The sequence below is a fragment of the Anolis carolinensis genome, unplaced genomic scaffold (genome assembly GCF_035594765.1).
Source record: "Anolis carolinensis isolate JA03-04 unplaced genomic scaffold, rAnoCar3.1.pri scaffold_8, whole genome shotgun sequence".
Lineage (NCBI taxonomy): Eukaryota > Metazoa > Chordata > Lepidosauria > Squamata > Dactyloidae > Anolis > Anolis carolinensis.
The window spans coordinates 29,781,203-29,804,912 of NW_026943819.1; the positions used below are offsets into that span (position 1 = coordinate 29,781,203).

Consider the following 23,710-nt stretch of genomic DNA (forward strand, 5'->3'; position numbering starts at 1 on the left):
GGCAGGCCGTGAGCCCCACGAGACCCTCGCAGGAGCCTTTGCGCTTGACCACTGACAGCGAGGAAGAGGAGGATGAAGAAGAGGAAGGAATGCCAGAAGAGGAAGAGGAGGAGGAGATGGAGTGCTTGTTCTACGACAACCCTCTCTTCCAGGAGAGCCCCGTACCCACAAAAGTCCCCGTTGGCTTTGAAGATCCAGCTTCAGAGTCCCAGGAAGTGACCTCTCCTCCCGGCCGCAAAGAGATCCTTCTTGGCTGGACAAGGCAAACTCCGGACACCAAAACAAGTGACCAAGTCGGCTTTGAAGACACAGCTGCGGAGTCCCGGGAAGTGGCCTCTCCTCGCGGCCTCAGAGAGAACCTTCTTGGCTGGACAAGGCAAACTCTGGACACCAACACGAATGACGAAGTTGGCTTTGAAGACACAGCTCCGGAGTTCTGGGAAGTGGACTCTTCTCCTCCCGGCCACAAAGAGACCCTGCTCCGCTGGACAAGGCAAACTCCGGACACCAACACGAGTGACCCCATCGGCTTTGAAGATCCGGCTTCAGAGTCCCGAGAAGTGGCCTCTCCTCCCGGCTGCAAAGAGATGCTGCTCCGCTGGACAAGGCACTCTCCGGACACCAACACGTGTGACCCCGTCAGCTTTGAAGACACAGCTCCGGAGTCCTGGGAAGTGGACTCTTCTCCCAGCCGCAAAGAGATCCTTCTTGGCTGGACAAGGCAAACTCTGGACACCAAAACGAGTGACCAAGTCGGCTTCAAAGACACAGCTCCGGAGTCCCGGGAAGTGGCCTCTCCTCGCGGCCGCAGAGAGAACCTTCTTGGCTGGACAAGGCAAACTCTGGACACCAACATGAGTGACCCTGTTGGCTTTGAAGACCCAGCTCCAGAGTTCCGGGAAGTGGCCTCTCCTCGCGGCCGCAAAGAGATCCTGCTCCACTGGACAAGGCACCTTCTGGACACCAATACGAGTGACCAAGTCGGCTTTGAAGACTCAGCTCTGGAGTCCCAGGAAGTGGACTCTTCTCCTCCCGGCCGCAAAGAGAACCTTTCTGGCTGGACAAGGCAAACTCCAGAGTCCCAGGAAGTGGACTCTTCTCCCGGCCGCAAAGAGATCCTTCTTGGCTGGACAAGGCACTCTCCGGACACCAACACAAGTGACCAAGTCGGCTTTGAAGATCCAGCTTCAAGGTCCCGGGAAGTGGCCTCTTCTCCTCCCGGCCGCAGAGAGATCCTTCTTGGCTGGACAAGGCAAACTCCGGACACCAACGCGAGTGACCCCGTTGGCTTTGAAGACTCAGCTCCAGAGTCCCAGGAAGTGGACTCTTCTCCCGGCCGCAAAGAGATCCTTCTTGGCTGGACAAGGCACTCTCCGGACACCAACACAAGTGACCAAGTCGGCTTTGAAGATCCAGCTTCAAGGTCCCGGGAAGTGGCCTCTTCTCCTCCCGGCCGCAGAGAGATCCTTCTTGGCTGGACAAGGCAAACTCCGGACACCAACGCGAGTGACCCCGTTGGCTTTGAAGACTCAGCTCCAGAGTCCCAGGAAGTGGACTCTTCTCCCGGCCGCAAAGAGATCCTTCTTGGCTGGACAAGGCACTCTCCGGACACCAACACAAGTGACCAAGTCGGCTTTGAAGATCCAGCTCCGGAGTCCCAGAAAGTGGCCTCTCCTCCTCTTGACCCCAAAGAGATCCTGCTTCGCTGGACAAAGCACCCTCCGGACACCGCCACCAGTGACCCCAGCCCCATCTTGACCAGTCTGCCCCAATGCCACCCCCTTCCTCCGCTGGTCATCACCGAAGAAGGAGAAGAAGAGGAAGAGCTGGACCTCGCCCGGAAAGAAGAGAAGGAAGAGGAAGGCAACAAGGTAAGGAAGCTTCCGGGGCTGCTTCCGGATGTGGCGTTGGATGAATAGAATAGCTTTGTTGTCATTGTACATTGTACAACGTTGTGTGATGAAATGCTTTACACAGCACACGTCACACAATTTATTTTATTTACTGTATATTCTCGAGTATAAGCCGACCCGAGTATAAGCCGAGGCACCTAATTTTACCACAAAAAAACTGGAAAAACATTGACTCCAGTATAAGCCAAGGGTGGTAAATTTCAGAAATAAAAATAGATACCAAAAATTTACATTAATTGAGGCATTGGTAGGTTCAATGTTTTTGAAGCTCAAATTTAAGATAAGACTGTGCAACTCTGATCCAATCAGTTTTCTCATCTTCTTCAATGTAAATGTGCTTATGTATCCTTTTAATAATAATAGAGTAAAATAATACATGTAATAATAATAATAATAACTACAGGAAAATAATACATGTAATGATAAATAGGGTAAAATAATAAATGCAATAATAATAATAATAATAATAATAATAATAATAATAATAATAATAATAATAATACAGTAGAGTCTCACTTATCCAAGCCTCGCTTATCCAAGCCTCTGGATTATCCAAGCCATTTTTGTAGTCAGTGTTTTCAATATATCGTGATATTTTGGTGCTAAATTCATAAATACAGTAATTAAAACATAACATTACTGCGTATTGAACTACCTTTTCTGTCAAATTTGTTGTATAACGTGATGTTTTGGTGCTTAATTTGTAAAATCATAACCTAATTTGATGTTTAATAGGCTTTTCCGTAATCCCTCCTTATTATCCAAGATATTCGCTTATCCAAGCTTCTGCCGGCCCGTTTAGGTTGGATAAGTGAGACTCTACTGTAATATGAAATCCAGCATATCTATCTTGTTTGCTGTGTCATAATAAAATAATAATAATAATAATAATAATAATATCAGAGTGAAATAATATATTAATAATAATAATAAGGTAAAAAAGGTAAAGGTTTTCTCCTGACATTAAGTCCAGTCGTGACCGACTCTGGGGGTTGGTGCTCATCTCCATTTCAAAGCCGAAGAGCCGGCGTTGTTCGTAGACACCTCCAAGGTCATGTGGCCAATGGCATGACTGCATGGAGTGCCGTTACCTTCCCGCCGGAGCAGTACCTATTGATCTACTCACATTTGCATGTTTTCGAACTGCTACCCTGTTTCCCCGAAAATAAGACAGTGTCTTATATTAATTTTTGCTCCCAAAGAGGTGCTAGGTCTTATTTTCAGGGGATGTCTTATTTTTCCACAAAGAAGAATTCAATTTATGGTCGAATTATTTAAAAATTATCTACTGTACAATAGTTGTCATCACAAACCAGCATAACCAAACTGTGAATCCTTTCAAGAATTTCTATATTATATTTTATTGCTATACTGTTTTTAAATTACTGTTTTAAATTTCTGTTCGTATGTAAATTTATGTTGTTGTTGGGCTTGTCCCTGTGTAAGCTGCCCTGAGTCCCTTCTGGGAGATTAAGGTAGGATACAAGAATAAAGTTATATTATTATTATTATTATTATTATTATTATTTCTTGTTACGACCTTTATTTCCGTGTACAACAATCTATGGTATGTACATTTACCGATCCTGCTTGCTTCCAAACAAAAACTTTGCTAGGTCTTACTTTCGGGGGAGGCCTTATATTTAGCAATTCAGCAAAACCTCTACTAGGTCTTATTTTCTGGGGATGTCTTATTTTCAGGGAAACAGGGTAGCACAATATTAGTATTATACTATATTGAACTATACCACTATACTGTAATTTTATATGTAATATATAACATATAATTAATATTATTATATGATATTATTGTTAGTATTTTATTGTATATTTTAGGGGAAACAGGGTAGGTTGGCAGAAGCTGGAGCTAACAGCAGGTGCTCAAGCCGCTCCTGGGATTTGAACCTGGGACCTTTCGGTCTGCAAGTTCAGCAGCTCAGCGCTTTAACACACTTCGCCACCGGGGCTCCTTCCCTGCTTAAGTGGTGCCTAATTTCTCTACTCACAGCTCAAAGCTGTTTTTGAACTGCTTAGCTGGACAGTGAGCTGGGCTGAAAGTCGGGTGCTCACTCCGACCTGGGCTGGAACTGCAATCTTTCAGTTGGTAGAGATCTATTGCTGCTCTTGGCCGCAGCCACCCTAACCCTAACCCTAGTGGTTCTAAAGCCCGGACCTTAAGGAATGGGGAGCTTCAGGGCTGCCGTAGATGCCACTGACCTGTGACTTTGCCTCTCTGCAGACGCAAGCCCCACAGGGTCTCCCTCCCCAGCCGGATGGCGGTCTCTCCGGAGGTGTTTCCGAAGGTCCGGCCACAGGTGAGTTCCGCCTCCGAGGGATGTTCATGGACCCCTTGACCACTGGGGTCCACTGTGGGGAGCAGATGAAGCAGATGCAGACCCCCCTCCCAACCCCAGAAGAGGTGGTCTCACACCGGCCCCCCTCTCTTTCCCCAGACGCCCACCCAGCCGGCCAAGGCCTCCTCTTCTCCGCTTGCAGCTCTTCCTTGGTCTCATCGCTGCTGATGCTGGAGGAGACCCCCGAGTGCCGTCCCCTGGGGGAGAGACCCCGACCCACATTTCCGTCCCCCAAAGAGACCCCTCCCCGCCCCCCACCGCTGCCCTTGGCCCCCCGACTCCAGGAGCCCCAACGACTCAAGGAGCCTCCTCCACGGGCCTCCTTCCGGAGCCACCCGCCGGCCTCCTGCGCATGGGCAGAGGGGCCCCGGGGAGCTTCCTGTCTGCGGGAGGAAGGCTCTGCGCAGGATCCGCACCCGGTCCCGCTCCGCAGCCCATTGAGGAAGTTGCCGGGGCCTTTGGACAAGCTGCCCACCGAGGGGCCGGCAGAAGAGGAGGAGGAGGAGGAGGACGTGGGGGAGACAGCAGCCCCCCAGAAGTAAGTCTGCCCTATGGAGGATCCCCTGTGGGCCCCCCTCCCCCTTCCGCCTGTCAATCAGCCGCCCACAACATCCTCCTGCAGTGGTTTGAGGCTGAGCGAGAGGCAGCCGGAGGAGGAAAGGCTCAGGGCGGATCACACTATATACATATAGGGCAAATATTCAATGCCCATATACACATAGAACTGAGACAGAGACAGACGCAGAGGCAATTTAACCTTCTCCTGAGGGCATGTTCAATTCCAGCCACAGGGGGGAGCAGCTGCTTCATCGTCCACTGTGACGGCACTTCCTCATTCCAACCTCGTAAATTAGTTAAATTTGCCTCCCCACTTTATAAGTGGTACCTTATTTCCCACTTGATAAAGGTAAAGGTTTCCCCTGACATTACGTCCAGTCATGTCTGACTCTGGGGTTGGTGCCCATCTCCATTTCTAAGCCGAAGAGCCGGCATTGTCCGTAGACATCTCCAAGGTCATGTGACCAGCATGACTGCATGGAGCACCGTTACCTTTCCACCGGAGCAGTACCTGTTTATCTACTCACACGCTGGGGGTTGGTGCCCATCTCCATTTCTAAGCCGAAGAGCCGGCATTGTCCATAGACATCTCCAAGGTCATGTGGCCAGCATGACTGCATGGAGCACCGTTACCTTTCCACCGGAGCAGTACCTGTTTATCTACTCACACGCTGGGGGTTGGTGCCCATCTCCATTTCTAAGCCGAAGAGCCGGCATTGTCCATAGACATCTCCAAGGTCATGTGGCCAGCATGACTGCATGGAGCACCGTTACCTTTCCACCGGAGCAGTACCTATTTATCTACTCACACGCTGGGGGTTGGTGCTTATCTCCATTTCTAAGCCGAAGAGCTGGCATTGTCCGTAGACACCTCCAAGGTCATGTGGCCATGGGCATGACTGCATGGAGCACCGTTACCTTCCCTCCAGAGCAGTACCTATTGATCTACTCACAGTTTTCGAACTGCTAGGTTAGCTGAAGCTGGAGCTAACAGTGGGCGCTCACGCCGCTCCCGGGGTTTGAACCTGGGACCTTTTGGTCTCCAGCTCAGTGCTTTAATGCACTTTGCCACCGGGGCTCCTTCTCTACTGAAGTCCCAAACAGCAACATGCATCCACCTCCACTGAGGTGTAAAGTAAACCTAACACATTGAAGTCCATAATTACACAGAGAATACAAAATGGAGTCCTGAGTCTGAACATGCTCAGTACAGTCACATTTCTATAGTCCCTCCCACACCAAAGTGACAAATCAACAGACACATAGAATACAGGTCAGCAAATATATACATTAACAAATAAATAGCGAGAGGCTCGGGAAGTTGCTATTTCCAACAGCAAATGGTTCTGGGTTCAGATGGGGGGCCGGAGGGAGAGGAGGGGTCTGCCTCCAGGTGCCAGCTGACCACATCTTCTGCTCAAGGACAGGCCACTGGTGGACCCGGCAGGACAGCTTCTCTAAGCCTCTGTCTCTCGCCCTGCAGCTGTCTCCAGGTCCCCCTCGCAGACCCCACCCCCATGGACCCGGACCCCAAGGAGCCCCCCCAGAACGAGATGCCGCTTTTGGCCAACGGTGCTTCAGGAGACCGGTCAGCGGCCTTGCGCTTGGCCACTCGCCTCTATCGCTTAGACGGCCTCAAGAAGTCCCAGGTGGCCTCCTTCCTCCGGAAGAAGTACGGACGGGGCAACGGCGGGTGGGCCCCCTCCCCTACCCCTACCCCTACCCCCACTCCCCACCTTCCTCCCCAAGGAGCCCCCCCTGAGCACCCCACTTGCGCTTCCCCACAGCAATGAGTTCAGCCGGACGGTGGCCGAAGCCTACCTCTCCTTCTTCGACTTCCAAGGCAAGACGCTGGACCAGGCCCTCAGGTAGGGAGGGGCCCCTAGCACAGGGAATTGGGGGGGGGGGGCTGTCAGGTCTCTCTGATTCAGTTCCTTAAACTTTGAATTTAAGGAACTGAATTTTGGAATGCATTGCCAAAAGAGATCAGGCCATCCCCTACATTATCCAATTTCCATAAGGAACTGAAGACCTGGTGGTGTCGGCAGGTTTTTGAGTAATTACATTGGACTACTGCCAATTTCTGAGCCTGAATATATTGCACAAGATTTCCCTAGCCTAAAATGATACATTTTAATATATTGGGTTTATGGTTCCCGTCCCCTTGATCTGGTCATGTAAGTGTGATTTATTGTTATAATTGTATTATTTTACTTTGTTTAATAATGTGCATTATGTTGTTATGTAATGTTTGTGTTGCTTTTATGACTGTAAACCGCCCTGAGTCCCATCCGGGAGATAGGGCGGTATATACAGTAGAGTCTCACTTATCCAACATAAACGGGCCGGCAGAATGTTGGATAAGTGAATATGTTGGATAATAAGGAGGGATTATATGTTGGATAATAAGGAGGGATTACATTTCAGGAAAGGCAGCTTTCTGATTGGCGGCCACTTCCACAGGCCACTGCGACCGCCACAAATGACAGACCTGGTCCAAACTGGGCACACAGAAACCCTGTGACCCATTTTACATCCTGGTGCAGGCTAGTAATCTAATAAAAATAAATGAGTAAAATGGGGGGAGGTTCTTGCTCCTTCACGGTCTCCTCTGTCCCTCCGTCCTTGACCAGGTCCTTCCTGAAGGCCTTTGTGCTCACCGGGGAGACCCAGGAGCGCGAGCGGATCCTCCACCATTTCGCCCAGCGCTTCCACCGCTGCAACCCGGAGGCCTTCCTCAGCCCAGGTAAGGGGTGGAACAGGCTGAATTGATCAAGTCACCCCGCTGGGTGGAGAGTGCTGCATTGAATTAAGGTAGAGTCAAAGCCTTTGAGCATGCCTCTTGCACCCCTAGGCTGCATAGGCTCCTTTTTTGTTTATATATAAATTTTTATTGGTATATAGAATAAATAGATAACAACGAAAGAGTGAGAACAATGATTTTTTGACAGAAAGTGAAGAAAAAAAAAGAAAAGAAGATGAAGAATACATTTAAAAAAGAATTAAAAAAATAAGATTATAAAAATAAAAATAATAAATAATAAAAATGACTTCCATCTTCACCTTTGCGTTTCCCATTCTGTATAAACACAAGACATTGATCCAAAAAGAAAAATAACAAGGAAAAAAAATTGAATCCGTCTCTTTTTCTGTAGTGGTAAGGACTAACCCTTACAAAAGGGTGTTGCCCTTTATATTGGCTTGGTCAGTGATTCTTTGCTTTACATAAAGCTTTCGAAGAAAAATGCCCCAAAAAAAGAAAAACAAAAAAATTGTTCTTCTATTCTTTAACTAGTGTCCTTCAACTTCTTTTGCTTTCAAATTCGTCTACTTTAGTCCAGTCTGTATATCTTATCGGAGTCCCTGTATTTTTCTTTAGTAAAAAAGTTAGTTTATCCATGTCCTTTATCTCTCTCACTTTCTGTAGCCATTCTTCCATATTCGGTATTTCTCTTTGCTTCCATCTTTTAGCGAAGCTAATTCTAGCGGCTGTGGTTAAATATGTAAATAGGATGTCATCATTAGTATCTAAATGTAAATCCCGGTCAGTTATACCTAGTAGATAGTACTCAGCTTTTCTAGGAAAATTTATTTTAAGTATTTGTTGACAGATTTTATGGACCTTCTCCCAGTATTTTTTTTGTTTCTTTACATGTCCACCACATATGGAAATAACTTCCCTCTTGTTCCTCGCATTTCCAACAATTTTTTTTTAGTATTCTTATACATTTGATTTAATTTCTTTGGCTGCATAGGCTCCTTGAAACCACACTGGAGCCCAGAATATAAGCAATCAAGGTGTTTATTGAAGATTATAAGCAAGCACAAGCAAATAAGTTCAGAGTCAATAATAGGGGTTAAATCCACAAGAGCAGTGTACTTTTGAAAGTCTTTAAGCAAGCGTCCAAGAAAGTCACTCAAAGGTTATAGTCCAAACTAGAACTCAAACTTAGTCCCACGAGCAGGATCATGAATAGTCCAAACAGGATTCAATTCCAAGGCATGAAACAACCTGGAAACCACAGGAAGCAAGACTAGAATGCAGGATCAAACTCCAATATAATCCAAGGTATTGGAAATCCACACGGCAAAGTCACAGGAGTATTCGACTGGATTCAAAGGCCGAACAAGGCAGAAACTTGCATTTTTTTCCAACATTTACATCTCGCCCTTCTCACCCGAAGGGACTTTGGCAACACAATTGGCAACACTTCGATGCCTACACATAATTAAAACTTAGCAATGAAAATCCAATTATAACAACTAAACCAATATAAAAATATAAAAATCCGGTCATTCAAAATCCTCGTGCTGTAGCCGTAAATTTATTATTTTATTGTATTACTGGCTGTGCCCGGCCACGCGTTGCTGTGGTGTTGTCTGATGGTGTTGGTGAGAAATTGTTGAGGTAGTGGTGGCATTGAATGTCTGTTGTATGGTTGTCTTTATGTTTAGTATGCACACTGAAGTGGATTATATGGCAGTGTGTAGTCAAGATAATCCAGTTCAAAGCAGATAATATGAGTTATATAGCTGTGTGGAAGGGCCTTGAGTCTACACTTCCATATAATCCAGTTAAAATCTGATAATCTGTGGAAGAGGCCTAAGTGAGGCCTAACTGTGCCTGTCTCCTGGGCTGAGGAGGTTGCTAGGAGACCAAGTGGGCGGAGCTTAGCCTTCTAACTGGCAGCAATTGGATAAAAACTATTATTCCTCTCCCTGTAATTAGGACTTTATTTTTCTTTTCTTTTTGTTATATCAACCTAGAGCCGTGAATGATGGGTTGTGTTGTCAAATTTCGAGGTTGGGGGGCCTGTAGTTTTGTTGTTTTGTCCGCTGCCCTGATGCCATCACTCTTTTATATATATAGATGATATACTGGTAGTGATCCTGCCAGTTGTGTAAGCCGCCCTGAGTCCCCTCGTGGAGAAGGGCAGGGTAGAAATGTCGGAAATAATAATAAATAAATCAGTCCGACTGTAAGGCAAAATTCATGGCTGTAAGGCAAACAAGAACACGAAGCCAAGATCTTTCTCTCTTGAATTGCAAAGTTGACACCTCTGCCATGCAGAGAAAGGACCAGGCTTTTAAGGAAAACCCAAGGTCTTCCTTCCATGGGAAAACTACTCATTCGTGTGATTCAAAAGCAGTCGCTTACTCCTTCGTAAACATTCACGCTCCCTTCTTCTGTGAGTGAACGCTTCCCTTCTGTCAAATACATCATTCTCCTCCAAACTGGAATGCCCATCTGGCAGCTGTTGAACTGACCTTGACAGCGGGGAAGGATGCGGTTCAGAATGCCTGCTTGCAACCATTTCATCTCTGGTCCCAGAATCCACTGAAACAGACTCTGGCAAAACTGGTTGCATTTCAGGTTGTATTTCAGGCCCAAAACCAGAGTCCTCTGGCAAAGTAGGCACAGGGACAATTACTGTATATACTCGAATATAAGCCTAGTTTTTCAGCCCTTTTTTTAAGACTGAGATTATACTCGGGTGAGGGTCCTGGTTGGGTTATATTTGGGTCAGCTTATACTCAAGAATATAGGGTACATTTATTATTATTTTATTATTTTTATTATTATTTTTCTCTATTATTATTGGCATTATTACATTTATTTTTTTCTCTATTATTGTTGCTACTATTACATTTATTTTACTCTATTATTATTATTATTATTATTAATAATAATAATAATAATAATAATACATTTATTATTTCATTCTGATATTATTATTATTGCATTTATTATTTTGCTCTATTATTACATGTATTATTGTAATCTATTATTATTACTTGTATTATTTTCCTGCATTTATTATTGTTATTATTACATGTATTATTTACTCTATTATTATTAAAAGGATGCATAAGCACATTGACATTGAAGAAAATGAGAATAATGATTTGATCAGAGGTGGACAGTCTTATCTTAAATTTGAGCTTTATGTAAATACAGTAGAGTCTCACTTATCATTTTAATAATAATAGAATGAAATAATAAATGTAACAATAATAAAAAATGCAGTAAAATAATAAATAGAGTAAAATAATAAATGTACAGTAGAGTCTCTCTTATCCAACACTCGCTTATCCAACGTTCTGGATTATCCAACGCATTTTATTATTATTATTATTATTATTATTATTATTATTATTATTACATTTATTATTTCACTCTGATCTTATTATTATTGCGTTTATTATTTTACTCTATTTATTATTACTTGTATTATTTTCCTATGTTTATTATTATTATTATTGCATTTATTATTTCACTCTGATCTTAATATTATTGCATTTATTCTTTTACTCTATTTATTACTACATGTACTATTTTCCTGTATTTATTATTAAAAGGATACATAAGGGCATTGACACTGAAGAAGATGAGAATAATGATTTGATCAGAGTCAGAGAGTCTTATCTTAAATTTGAGCTTTATGTAAATACTCAAAAACATTTAACCTACTGATGCCTCAATTAATGTAATTTTATTGGTATCTTGGCTTATACTGGAGTCAATGTTTTCCCAGGTTTTTTGGTAAAATTAGGTGCCTCGGCTTATATTCAGGTCGGCTTATACTCGAGTATATACAATACTGGCTGAACGGGCCCAATCTCAGGCTCAGGCTGAACTACAAGAATGCCCAAAGTTCAGTGAACTTTGCCTCATCTATTCTCTTCCTTCGTCCTCTCTTATCTAGTTTTAATCTTCTTCCCTTTGTTTCCCACAGATGCTGTGCATACCCTCACCTGCGCCATCATGCTCCTCAACACCGACCTCCATGGGCAGGTAAGGCAGGAGCAGGAGCGGGAGGCTCCCTTTTGTGTCTTGAGTGACACATAACACTGAGCCTGACCACGTGTCCATTTCGTTCTCTCCCCTCCCCACCAATTTCTCCCCCCTCCTCCCCTTCCTGGCCGGCGAGGGAGCAGAAGGTGGGCAAGAGCATGTCCTGCCAGGCCTTCGTGGCCAACCTGGACGGCCTGAATGACGGACAGAACTTCCCCAAGGAGCTGCTGAAGGTAACAAGGCTCTCATGGAGGAGTGAGAGGCATTGGGTCACCCTTCAGGCCCTCCATACTTTTGGAGTGGCACACAATGGCTGTGAACGAGAGAGAGGAAGTTGTCAAGGTTTCCAATGATCTAAAGCAGGACATTTGATTGGTGTTGTGACTCAGCCTTTGTGTGACTCTGATGAGGATTCTGGGATGCAGGTTCCAGATGATGTGATTCAGGTTCAGGATGAGTTTCAGGATGACTCTGATGGGAATTATGGGATTCAGGTGCAGAGTGTTCCTGCTGTGGGAGATGAGGAGCAGGGAGCAGGGAGGCTGAAACAAGGTCCTTTCAAACGAAGCCAAAGTCCCAGAATCGAGGAAACATCCAAGCTACAAGATAATACAGAAAAGCAGATTTGGTTCTTGATTCAAGCAAGGAAATTGCTTTGACGAAGATTTCCCTCTCAGCAGACTATCTTTTCCCTATTTCCTAATAAACTACAAAAGAGTACATACTGGGTGTAGCCTGGTGTCTTTAGCAAGGTAAAGCTAGCCTGAGGTGTGACAGTTGGGGTGCTTTGATCGTGCTTTTCCTGCATGGCTGGGGGTTGGACTAGATGGTCCATGTGGTCTCTTCCAACTCGGTTATTCTACGATTCTACATAATGCCTCTGGGCCTGTTTTGTGGCCGATTGTGCTCTGAGTCCTAGAAGCAGACTGAGCATAGAGTGACTCCCAACATCCTTCTGTGATCTTCTGGGGGGCATGATAGGGGGTGCTGCTGGGAAGGCTCCCCTCTCTCACCCTCTATTAACTATCTCTTTTCCTCTCTCCTCAGGGCCTGTATCACTCCATCCGCCAGGAGAAGCTGGAATGGGCTGCGTGAGTCACTTATATTGAAGGAAGGGCTTCCTTCCTCGTGTGGGGGCACCGCTGGTCTGTCCGATTAAAAAAATTAGTATCGAAAGTTATGACAAAATTGGGGGAGGCTGGTGTTTTGTTTCTAAAGAATAGTTAGTGAAAATTTTGTTACTGTAATGGGAGTAACAAAATTGCATTACGTTCGTTATAGCAATTGCTCATAATTGCGACGACGTGTCGGATATCGCCTCCTATGTGTGACTTTAACGAATGTGCTCCGACTTAAGAGGACTAATGAAAAATTGCACACCCCTAATATCTCATAGTCGTTACTATAACAGGAGTAACGAAATGGTGTTACGTTTTCTTATAGTAATAATTGCACATAATTACGATGATGTGTCGGATATCGCCTCGTAAGTGTGAATTTAACAAATGTGCTCCGATTTACGAGGACTAACTAAAAAATTGCACACCTCTAATATCTCATAGTCGTTTCTATAACGGGAGTAATGAAATTGTGTTACTTTTCTTATAGTAATAATTGCACATAATTACGATGACATGCCGGATATCGCCTCGTAAGTGGGAATTTAACCATTGTGCTCCGACTTACGAGGACTAACGAAAAATTGCACACCCCTAATATCTCATAGTTGTTTCTATAACGGGAGTAACGAAATGGTGTTACATTTTCTTATAGTAATAATTGCACATAATTACGATGACGTGTCGGATATCGCCTTTGCAGGGATGAAGAGGAGGAAAAGGGTCCCCCCAATGGGCCCCCGCCCCCCTCGCTCTCCAGCCAGAAGAAGAGCAACCCCTTCCTCACCCTGATGCACGACCCCGAGGCCCGGACCTACCGCCAGGGGCCCCTCTTCCGCAAGATGCACGCCGAGGCCGACGGGAAGAAGAGTGAGTGTGGCTACAGGGAGGGGAATGTGTGATGTATTTTCGGATGATGCGCGCAGATCCCAGTAGGGTGCCCTTTTGCAGTTGACAGATCATAATTTTGTCAATGTCTATTGTTTCCAAATGCCGGCTGAGATCTCTTGGCACGGCACCCAGTGTGCCCATCACCACCGGGACCACCTGCACTGGTTTCTGCCAGAGTCTTTGAAGTTCAATCTTGAGGTCCTGAGAGCGGCTGAGTTTTTCCTGTTGTTTTTCGTCAATGCGACTGTCACCTGGGATGGCAACATCAATGATCCAAACCTTTTTCTTTTCCACAACTGTGATGTCTGGTGTGTTGTGTTCCAGACTTTGTCAGTCTGGATTCGGAAGTCCCACAGTATCTTTGCGTGCTCATTTTCCAAGACTTTTGCAGGTTTGTGATCCCACCAGTTCTTTGCTGCTGGGAGGTGGTACTTGAGGCATAAGTTCCAATGGATCATTTGGGCCACATAGTTGTGCCTCTGTTTGTAGTCTGTCTGTGCGATTTTCTTACAGCACCTGAGGATATGATCCATGGTTTCGTCGGTTTCCTTGCACAGTCTGCATTTTGGGTCATCAGCTGATTTTTTGATCTTGGCCTTAATTGCCTTTGTCTTGATGGCTTGCTCCTGGGCTGCAAGGATCAGGCCTTCTGTCTCCTTCTTCAGGGTCCCATTCGTGAGCCAGAGCCAGGTCTTCTATTATTCTTCTTCTTATTATTATTATTATTAATGGCCTTTGTCCTGATGTCTTGCTCCTGGGCTGCAAGGATCAGGCCTTCTGTCTCCTTCTTCAGGGTCCCATTCGTGAGCCAGAGCCAGGTCTTCTATTATTATTATTATTATTATTATTATTATTATTATTATTAATGGCCTTTGTCCTGATGTCTTGCTCCTGGGCTGCAAGGATCAGGCCTTGTTTCTCCTTCTTCAGGGTCCCATTCGTGAGCCAGAGCCAGGTCTTCTCCTTATCAGCTTTTTCTTCAATTTTGTCAAGGAACTTCCCATGCAATGTTTTGTTGTGCCAGCTGTCAGCTCTAGTTTGTAGTGCGGTTTTCTTGTACTGGTTTTTTGTCTGCTGTGCTTTGAGGAGTTTCTGATTTTTGACTTCAATCAAAGCAGGTTCTTCACTTTCCTTTCCATATTCTGCCAGGGCATGTTCTTCTTCCTCTTTGACTGCTTGTTTTACTTGTAAGAGTCCTCTGCCCCCTGATCTTCTAGGCAGATATAGCCGGTCAACATCACTGCGAGGGTGCAGTGAGTGATTAATGGTCATGAGTTTTCTTGTTTTTCTGTCCAAATTGTCCAGTTCCACCTGTGTCCAATTTATAATGCCAGCAGTATATCTTATGACAGGTATGGCCCAGGTGTTTATGGCCTTGAAGGTGTGGCCTCCATTGAGCTCACTTTTGAGAATTTTTTAATTATTATTATTATTATTATTAAGCAAGCAACCACCGCCATGCATTGCCCACCTTTTGGGGCCAAAGAGAGCACTCTTTCCCGCTGTGCATGATAATTGGCAGCAAATACTTTTTATGGTTTCAGAGTTTTGGAAATTGAGGTGTGCTTTAGATTTGGTGGCGCACAAGATGCGAGTCAATACGGGCAGTTTTGTTGTGCGGTGTACAATGACCATAAAGCCATTCTCTTCTATTCCTTGGCAGCGCCGTGGGGCAAGAGGGGCTGGAAGAGCTTCCACACTGTCCTGAAGGGGACCGTGCTCTACTTCTTCAAGGTAATAAATGTGTGTGTGTGGGCGGGGGGGGGGGGGGGGTCCTCAAAAATCTTGCGAATGGGGAGGGTGATTTACAGAGGCTCCTCCCACTTCTTTCCGTGTTCAATGGAGGTCCTGGTGGCCCCTCTTGCGTACAGTCTGGCCCCTTGCTGCCTGCACCCGTTCAGTGCGCCTCTTTCCTCCAGGACGAGAGCTGCGCAGAGGCCTCGGAGGAGCCCATCGGGGTGCATCATGCGCTGGCGGAGCGGGCCAGCAGGTACACCAAGCGGCCCCACGTCTTCCGCTTGCAGACCGCCGACTGGCGCATCTTCCTCTTCCAGGCCCAGTAAGTCCTATTTGGGGGGGGGGGGGAGGGGGTCCCAGTGCCCTACCTTTGTTTGCCCTACCCCAGTGATGGCCAACCTACAACACGCGTGTCAGCACTGACACGCCTAGCCATTGATGGGATGCCTCTCCCCAGGACTGCGGAGGAGATGGGCTCGTGGGTCTCGCGGCTCAACCTGGTGTCGGCCGCCTTCTCCTCGCCGCCCTTCCCGGAGGCCGTGGGCTCCCAGCGGAGGTTCATCCGGCCCGTCCTGCCCACCGCGCCCTGCAAGAGCCCCCTGGTGAGACCCCGCAAGCTGGGGGGGGGCATCCTTGGGGTCCCGGCAGTTCTGACCCCTTGTTTTGTGGATCAGGAGGAGCAGTACCAGGCGCACGGGGGCTGCGCGGAGCGGGCCGGCCTCCTCCTTCAGGAGCTGCAGCGAAACCTCCCGGCGGAGAAGCGCAGCCGCGGGCGGCACTTGGAGGAGTACCTGCTCAGGAAGGAGTACCTGCTCTATGAGGTAGGACCCCCAAAACTCTTGGAAATTACAACCTTCTTCAAGGCTCCTCTGGTCATTTCTTTATACTTCTGTTGCTTATTGTATATATATTCTGGTATGCAGCTTTCTTTCCCTGCTCTATGTTTTTCCTGGGAAATGGTGGGCGGGGCTTCAGACCATGCGATCCGCTCTGAGACAAGTCTTTGGGACTGCTCAGATCGCAGACTTGCAAACACTTGCCTGCTGTTTATTGTTTGAGATATTGTGCCCGGATGGAACAGAAACTATCTCAAACATATCTGTAACTGACTGATAAGTTGTGTCCCTGTGTATGCTAAACACATGAAAGTCGTGAGTAAACCAAATAAGCTATTTTTACCAAAGTTTACTTTATTTCGTTTCATGAGTGCATTGAGGGCTGGGCTGTAGCACAGTTGGTAAATCACCAACAGTAATAAGATCTACCAACCGAAAGGTGGCCAGTTCGAAGCCCGGTCGGGGTGAGCACCCGTCTGTCAAGCCCAGCTCACTGTTTACCTAAGCAGTTGGAAATTTAACATTTAACATTTTCCAGCTTCCGGCTTCATGAGGTTATGCTCGATTCCGGCTACAGGGGGAGCTGCCACTTCATCGTCCACTGTGACACTGAGTCCTTTTTGATGGTAGTACTTCCTCATTGCTCGTTGCACAATGCTGGCAGTTTTATGGTGTCGTAAATTAAGTTAAATTAGCCTCCCCACATTAAGCAGTACCTAGAATTCTCTACTCACCGACACAATTGTTTTCGAGCTGCTTAGGTGGGCAGCAAGATAGGCTATTAACAGTCAGGAGCTTAACCCCAACCTGGGCTTCGAACCCATGACCTCTCGGTCAGTAGTAATTTATTGCTGCTGGCTACTAACCAGCTGTGCCACAGCCTGGCCCAAACTCTTTTAAGTTCTGGTTATGTGTTCTGCAGCTCCTCCAAAAAATATAACGTTAAGGAAAACTGCAGACTAATATACACATACACAATATAGTAAGCAATCTGAACTCGTCTAGGAGGCTTGAAGAAGGTGGCGAATCCACTTTTAAGCATTCTAGATCCTCCTTATTAATCATCCCTTCTATAACTACAGTAGAGCCTCACTTATCCAACATAAACAGGCTGGCAGAACGTTGGATAAGTGAATATCTTGGATAATAAGGAGGGATTAAGGAAAAGCCTATTAAACATCAAATTAGGTTATGATTTCACAAATGAAGCACCAAAACATCATGTTTTAGAACAAATCAAGAAAAAAGCAGTTCAGTACACGATAACATTATGTATTGAAAGCATTTACTACAAAAACATTGACTGCCAAAAAGCAGACTGTGTTGGATAATACAGAATGGCGGATAAGTGAAGGTTGGATAAGTGAGACTCTACTGTACTTGCTTCGTAATATTTTTTTCTCATATTGGGAAGTGCTAATCCTACTTTTTGGGGCCGATGCCCACGTCTTCTTGTCTTGCGCAGAAGCGGCGCTACGAGACCTACATGCGGCTCCTGGGTGCCCGGCTCAGCCGCCCCCCGCCCTCCGGAGACCCCCAGGACCTGGAGGCCGGCCTGGAAGGGGGTCCCGAGGGGGAGGAGGAGGAGGAGGAGGAGGGGGGCGTGCCCCGCCTGCAGAAGTCCCACTCCAGCCCCTCCCTCAACGTGGAGGGACCCCCCGCGGCCACAGGCGGGCGCACCGGCACCACCGCCGTGAAGGTCAAGCGCAACATCTCCGAGCGCCGCACCGTCCGCAAGATCCTCATCCCGCGGAGGAACAAACTCTTTCTCTGACTGCAAGCCCCCCGCCCTCTTTGACCTCCTGACCTCCCTGGGGTCCCCTTCAAGCCCCCCCCCCCCCCAGTCTCAGGGAAAGGGCCCGGCCCTCCGGATGTTTGTTTTGACTTTGGGAAGGGCCATCATCGCACTGGGATCTTTGTGCAATAAACAGGTTGGACTGGATCTCTGAAAGCTCATTCCAAACAGGCACCGAGGGCGGATCTTATCAACCTCCCAAATGCCGCGACCCCTTAATCCAGTTCCTCATGTTGTGCTGACCCCCAACCATCACATTATTTTCGTTGCTACTTGTAAAGAATTATTTATAACGACTGCCACCAATTTGCAAAGAACTACGAGCAACTAAGGCTCTTTCATCTTTTTATCCCACCACTGCCACCAATTTGCAAAGATGCAACCACCAAAAGACTCCGAGAGGAGACCTTTTTAAAAAAAAAATCCCTTTCTTTCTTCTTATTCACTTTAGATGGTAACGCAACAGAGGCTTAGATGTTGGAGGAACAATAACAAGTTTATTCAGGCACAGAGCTTAGTAGTTACAAAAGATGTTTCTCACTTAGAGACACTTGTATTAACAGTTACAATACTAGAATGAGGTAATGAGGTAAGACAAACTCCCTAAAGTGTCATTTTTTTTACTTAAAGTAGTTAGAACTTCTTCCTCTGCTACTTTTAAACCTCAGTCACCCTGTGATATACGATCACAGATTCTCTGTTCCTTACCAGGACACAGACTACATTAAATAAGTCACCAAACTCACTTTAAACTGACTCAAAAATGAACAATTGAGTCTCTCTGATCCCCTCAACCTAGGATCAATCTTCCCTGTGCCTCATCAGAGCACAGACTGAAACCCTTTTTTTTTAACTCTGCACTTTTTCAACAAAACAGCAGTTGGCTCCACCTACTTCTCCATGGCAACCAGCCTAAGAGTGCTGAGATGCAATAACTGTAATACTTACCCTTTTAAAACACAAACACACAATTAAACATAACATCTGTAAACCAAAAATTCATACTTCATTACACTACTCCATACCTTTAATTTTGCCATTTGTTCTCGAAGGCTTTCATGACCGGGATCACAGGGTTTTTGTATGTTTTCCGGGCTGTATGGCCATGTACGTGTGGATTTTATTGCTATTTAAACCTGAAAGATCATGTTCTCCTTGAGTGCGTCAGCTCTACAAAATCTGTTTTATTTATTTATCATTCCTATCCCGCCCTTCTCGCCCGAAGGGACTCAGGGCGGCTTACAAAACTGGCAGAATTCGATGTCAGGACACAACAATGCAAAAGAACAAAACATAAGTACAGTAGAGTCTCGCTTATCCAACGTAAACGGGCCGGCAGAACATTGGATAAGTGAATATGTTGGATAATAAGGAGGGATTAAGGAAAAGCCTATTAAACATTAAATTAGGTTATGATTTTACAAATTAAGCACCAAAACATCATGTTATACAACAAATTTGACAGAAAAAGCAGTTCATTACACATTAATGCTATGTAGTAATTACTGTATTTACGAATTTAGCACCAAAATATCACGATGTATTGAAAACATTGACTACAAAAATGCGTTGGATAATCCAGAACGTTGGATAAGCGAGTGTTGGATAAGTGAGACTCTACTGTATTGAAAATCTTGACTACAAAAATGCGTTGGATAATCCAGAACGTTGGATAAGTGAGACTCTACTGTAATTACATTAGACATTCATAAAAATACACTTATAAATATGCAGATTGGCGCGTTCAGAGTCTAAAAAACTGGGTCTGTCACTGAGTTCCAACACACTTAGTAATCATGTTCCTTGCTCCCAACCAACACTCCCTCCCTCCACTCAAAACATCACGGAGTTGGGAGTGAGGGCACAATCAAAGCACTCCTGACAGATGGCCATATGCGGCGTGTCTTTCCAGAGAAGCTCCTTCCTCTCTCTGAAGCCGAGCCTACAACATGGTTGGATTTTGAAGAAGCAGCTTCGAAGCCAAACCGCATCACCTTTCCTCCCATTTCCTTTTGCCAACGGCTTTCGCCCTAATCCCTCTCTCAACTTACACTTTGCAGCTTTGCAGGATGAGTTTGCAAAAAGTCAAGTGGAGCCTTGAGTAAGGCATGAGTAAGACCGCTCTGGGGAGGGTGCTCTTTCTCTGTTTCCTGTGTCCGTAGGCACCTTCTGGTTGCGTGAAGCATCTTTTCCCTTTTCCTGCCGAAGCAGTACCTATTGATCTCCTCACATTTGCATGTTTCTGAACTGCTAGGTTGTCAGGAGCTGGGGCTAACAGCGGGAGCTCACCCCGTCCCGCGATTCAAATTGCCAACCTTCAGATCAGCAGTCCAGCAGCACAAGGCACTACCATTTTGGAAAATGGCATTCATAACCTTTTGGGGGGAAACATCTTTTGGAGATGATAACTTTTTTTAGAAAAGCATGACCTTTCAGAGAAGAGCCCAAAACCCTTTGGAAGTGGAATCTTCTCTTGTGGCATACAACTGGCTATAATGGTTTCAGTTGTTAGACTGAACAACCTGCTGTCTCTGATCTCTCATGAAACCGACACTATCCCAGTGCATAAAAAATAGCAGGTCTTCAGAAGTGTTTTTCAGTGCCCAAAAATATATGTACTCAAAACCCTTTGGAAGTGGAATCTTCTCTTGTAGTATACAACTGGCTATAATGGTTTCAGTTGTTAGACTGAACAACCTGCTGTCTCTGATCTCTCATGAAACCGACACTATCCCAGTGCATAAAAAATAGCAGGTCTTCAGAAGTGTTTTTCAGTGCCCAAAAATATATGTACTCAAAACCCTTTGGAAGTGGAATCTTCTCTTGTAGTATACAACTGGCTATAATGGTTTCAGTTGTTAGACTGAACAACCTGCTGTCTCTGATCTCTCATGAAACCGACACTATCCCAGTGCATAAAAAATAGCAGGTCTTCAGAAGTGTTTTTCAGTGCCCAAAAATATATGTACTCAAAACCCTTTGGAAGTGGAATCTTCTCTTGTAGTATACAACTGGCTATAATGGTTTCAGTTGTTAGACTGAACAACCTGCTGTCTCTGATCTGTCAGGAAACAGAGACTATCCCAGTGCATAAAAAATAGCAGTTCTCCAGAAGTGTTTTTCAGTGACCAAAAATATATGTACTCAAAACCCTTTGGAAGTGGAATCTTCTCTTGTGGCATACAACCAGAAATAATGGTTTCAGTTGTTAGACTGAACAACCTGCTGTCTCTGATCTGTCAGGACTATGCCAGTGTATAAAAACAGCAGCTCTTCAGAAGTGTTTTTCAGTGCCCTAAATATAAATATAAAGCAACTTGTTTTATATTATGCACTGAAGAGACAAAATAAAGCAGACTTTGGTAAAAATAAATAAATAACATATTTGGTTTACTCACAACCTTCATGTGTTCAGCATACATAGGTACACAACTTATCAGTCAGTTCCAGATATGTTTGAGATGATTCTCTATGCCATCCGGTCACAACATCTCTCGTACAATAACAGCAGGCAAGTGTTTACAAGACTGCGATCGGGGGAGTCCGAAAGTCTTAAAAAGTCTGTGCTCTGTGTTCGTCTCAGAGCGGATCACGTCCCTGAAGGTTTGCCACAAGAGGGCAGACAATACACACGTGATGAATAACTTTTCAATAACTTTAAAGTATAGCTTCTTGTTATTGCAATTTCACTATGAAAGGTATCGTAGAACTTTTACACAAACAACATTAGACATACAGACTATATGCAACTACATTGGATTCACAAACAACCAACTACATCAGCTAACAAACAGTTTGCCTTTTAGTAGTCAATGTTTTTGTAGTCAATTTTTCAATATATTGCGAAGTTTTGGTGCTAAATTCGTAAATACAGTAATTATTACGTAGTAATTACTGTATTGAGCTACTTTTTCTGTCCATTTGTTGTAAAGCATGATGTTTTGGTGCTTAATTTGTAAAATCATAACGTAATTTGATGTTCAAAAGGCTTTTCCTTAATCCCTCCTTATTATCCAACATTTTCGCTTATCCAACGTACTGTCGGCCTGTTTATGTTGGATAAGTGAGACTCTACTGTGTGTGTGTATGTGTGTGTGTGTGTGTGTGTGTGTGTATCCCGCTTGCCTAGTTTCCAACAGACCTCACCACCTCTGAGGATGCCTGCCATAGATGTGGGTGAAACGTCAGGAGAGAATGCTTCTGGAACATGGCCAGACAGCCTGGAAAACTCAAAGCAACCCAAAGGTCAGAAATATATACACCACTGTTCTAGTTTCCAAGAGACCTCACAACCCCTGAGGATGCCTGCCATAGATGTGGGTGAAACGTCAGGAGAGAATGCTTCTGGAACATGGCTAGACAGGCCAGAAAACTCACAGCAACCCAATGAAATATAGGTTAGTAAAGGTAAAGGTTTTCCCCTGACATGAAGTCTGGTTGTATCCAACTCTGGGGGTTGATGCTCATCTCCCTTTCTAAGCCCAAGAGCCGGCGTTGTCCGTAGACACCTCCAGGTCATGTGGCCATAGGCATGACTGCATGGAGCACCGTTACCTTCCTGCTGGAGCAGTACCTATCGATCTACTCACATTTGCATGTTTACGAACTGCTAGATTGGCCAAAGCTGGGGCTAACAGCGAGAGCTCACTCTGCTCCCCGGATTCAAACCGCCAACAAGTTCAGCAGCTCAGTGGTTTAACCCGCTGCGCCACGGGGGGCTCCACATGAAACAAAACAGTATTAAAACTTTACAGTCAAAATCCATTGAAACGTATTTCCAAACCAAGGCCATGGAAGCAGTGGGGGGGGGGGGGGGGTTTGTTGGGAATTGAAGAGCCGTTAAGCTCTAATCACCCCCTTTATGAGGTAAATTCCCATTAAAAATAGCAGAGTAAATTGCAGCAGTGAGACTTACGCACAGTGTGAGTTTCGGAAGGCCTCTGTGTCTTCAGGAAGGCAAAGGGATGCAAAGTTAGCTTTAAAGTTTAAAAGCATTTATTGAGGTAAAAAGAAATCCACTGATGGATAGAAAAGGTTTGGACCTAACTAGCTAATCTATCCTGTTCTAATACACATAGACGGATCAAAATAACAAAGGTATAGATAGCTACATCTTGACTAGTAGAGTGGACAAAGTGCGTCCTCTCTTTGGAACAAAGCAGGAAAAAGGAATGGCTACCAAGCCTCATGGGTCGCTTCTTCTCTAGGGCCATAAACATTCCAAAAGCCAAATTGGGGAAGTTACGTCAAAGCCCTAGGAGAGATCACATTTCTAAAGCATCAAAGGGGTGGGTTGCCCTAAACAGGACATGAAGGAGGAAACAATAGTAAATCCTATGTAGGCATGCTTTGGAAACAGGGAAAGGATTCCCTCAGTCTAACTCTATCATCTATCTGACTACATTTAGACTTGAATAGTCCAGGATGAATCCCAACAGGGATAAGCGTGATGCAGGCCTTGCCCGCCAAGCCTTGCTTCCATTGGCTCCTCTTTCCAAAAAATGCCAAGAAACGGAGCAACGCCCTGAGATGAGATTAGAGGATAATGACGAGGATGATAATGCTGATGGGAGGAGGGACACCTGAGCCGCTGGGGTTCCACCCGGGGCCATTGTTTGGCTTTGAGAAGGGATTCAAAGGGGCCTTAAAAGCCTCGGCTGTACACACAAGGCGGCCCTGCCCAGGAATGGGAATAATGCCGCCGCAGCAAGC

At 45.4% G+C, this 23,710-nt stretch overlaps 1 protein-coding gene across 4 annotated transcripts in view; it reads left to right on the plus strand.

Annotated features, from left to right (window-relative positions):
- The window catches only part of LOC100565545 (uncharacterized), a 64,837-nt gene that overhangs the window by 7,773 nt on the left and 33,354 nt on the right, over positions 1–23,710 (plus strand). For 3 of the 4 annotated variants that reach the window (XM_062960990.1, XM_062960989.1, XM_062960988.1), the window contains exons 2-15: positions 1–1,871; positions 4,153–4,228; positions 4,367–4,805; positions 6,309–6,497; positions 6,613–6,693; positions 7,459–7,571; positions 11,563–11,621; positions 11,765–11,854; positions 12,669–12,712; positions 13,443–13,609; positions 15,294–15,364; positions 15,550–15,689; positions 15,825–15,969; positions 16,042–16,188. The exon at positions 1–1,871 is cut by the window's left edge and continues 399 nt beyond it. In XM_062960990.1, the coding sequence (XP_062817060.1) occupies positions 1–1,871; positions 4,153–4,228; positions 4,367–4,805; positions 6,309–6,497; positions 6,613–6,693; positions 7,459–7,571; positions 11,563–11,621; positions 11,765–11,854; positions 12,669–12,712; positions 13,443–13,609; positions 15,294–15,364; positions 15,550–15,689; positions 15,825–15,969; positions 16,042–16,188 (3,632 nt within the window). Of the gene's footprint in view, positions 1,872–4,152; positions 4,229–4,366; positions 4,806–6,308; positions 6,498–6,612; positions 6,694–7,458; positions 7,572–11,562; positions 11,622–11,764; positions 11,855–12,668; positions 12,713–13,442; positions 13,610–15,293; positions 15,365–15,549; positions 15,690–15,824; positions 15,970–16,041; positions 16,189–17,668; positions 18,146–23,710 lie in introns of those variants that run through there. The other variant, XM_062960991.1, reaches the window with a different exon arrangement.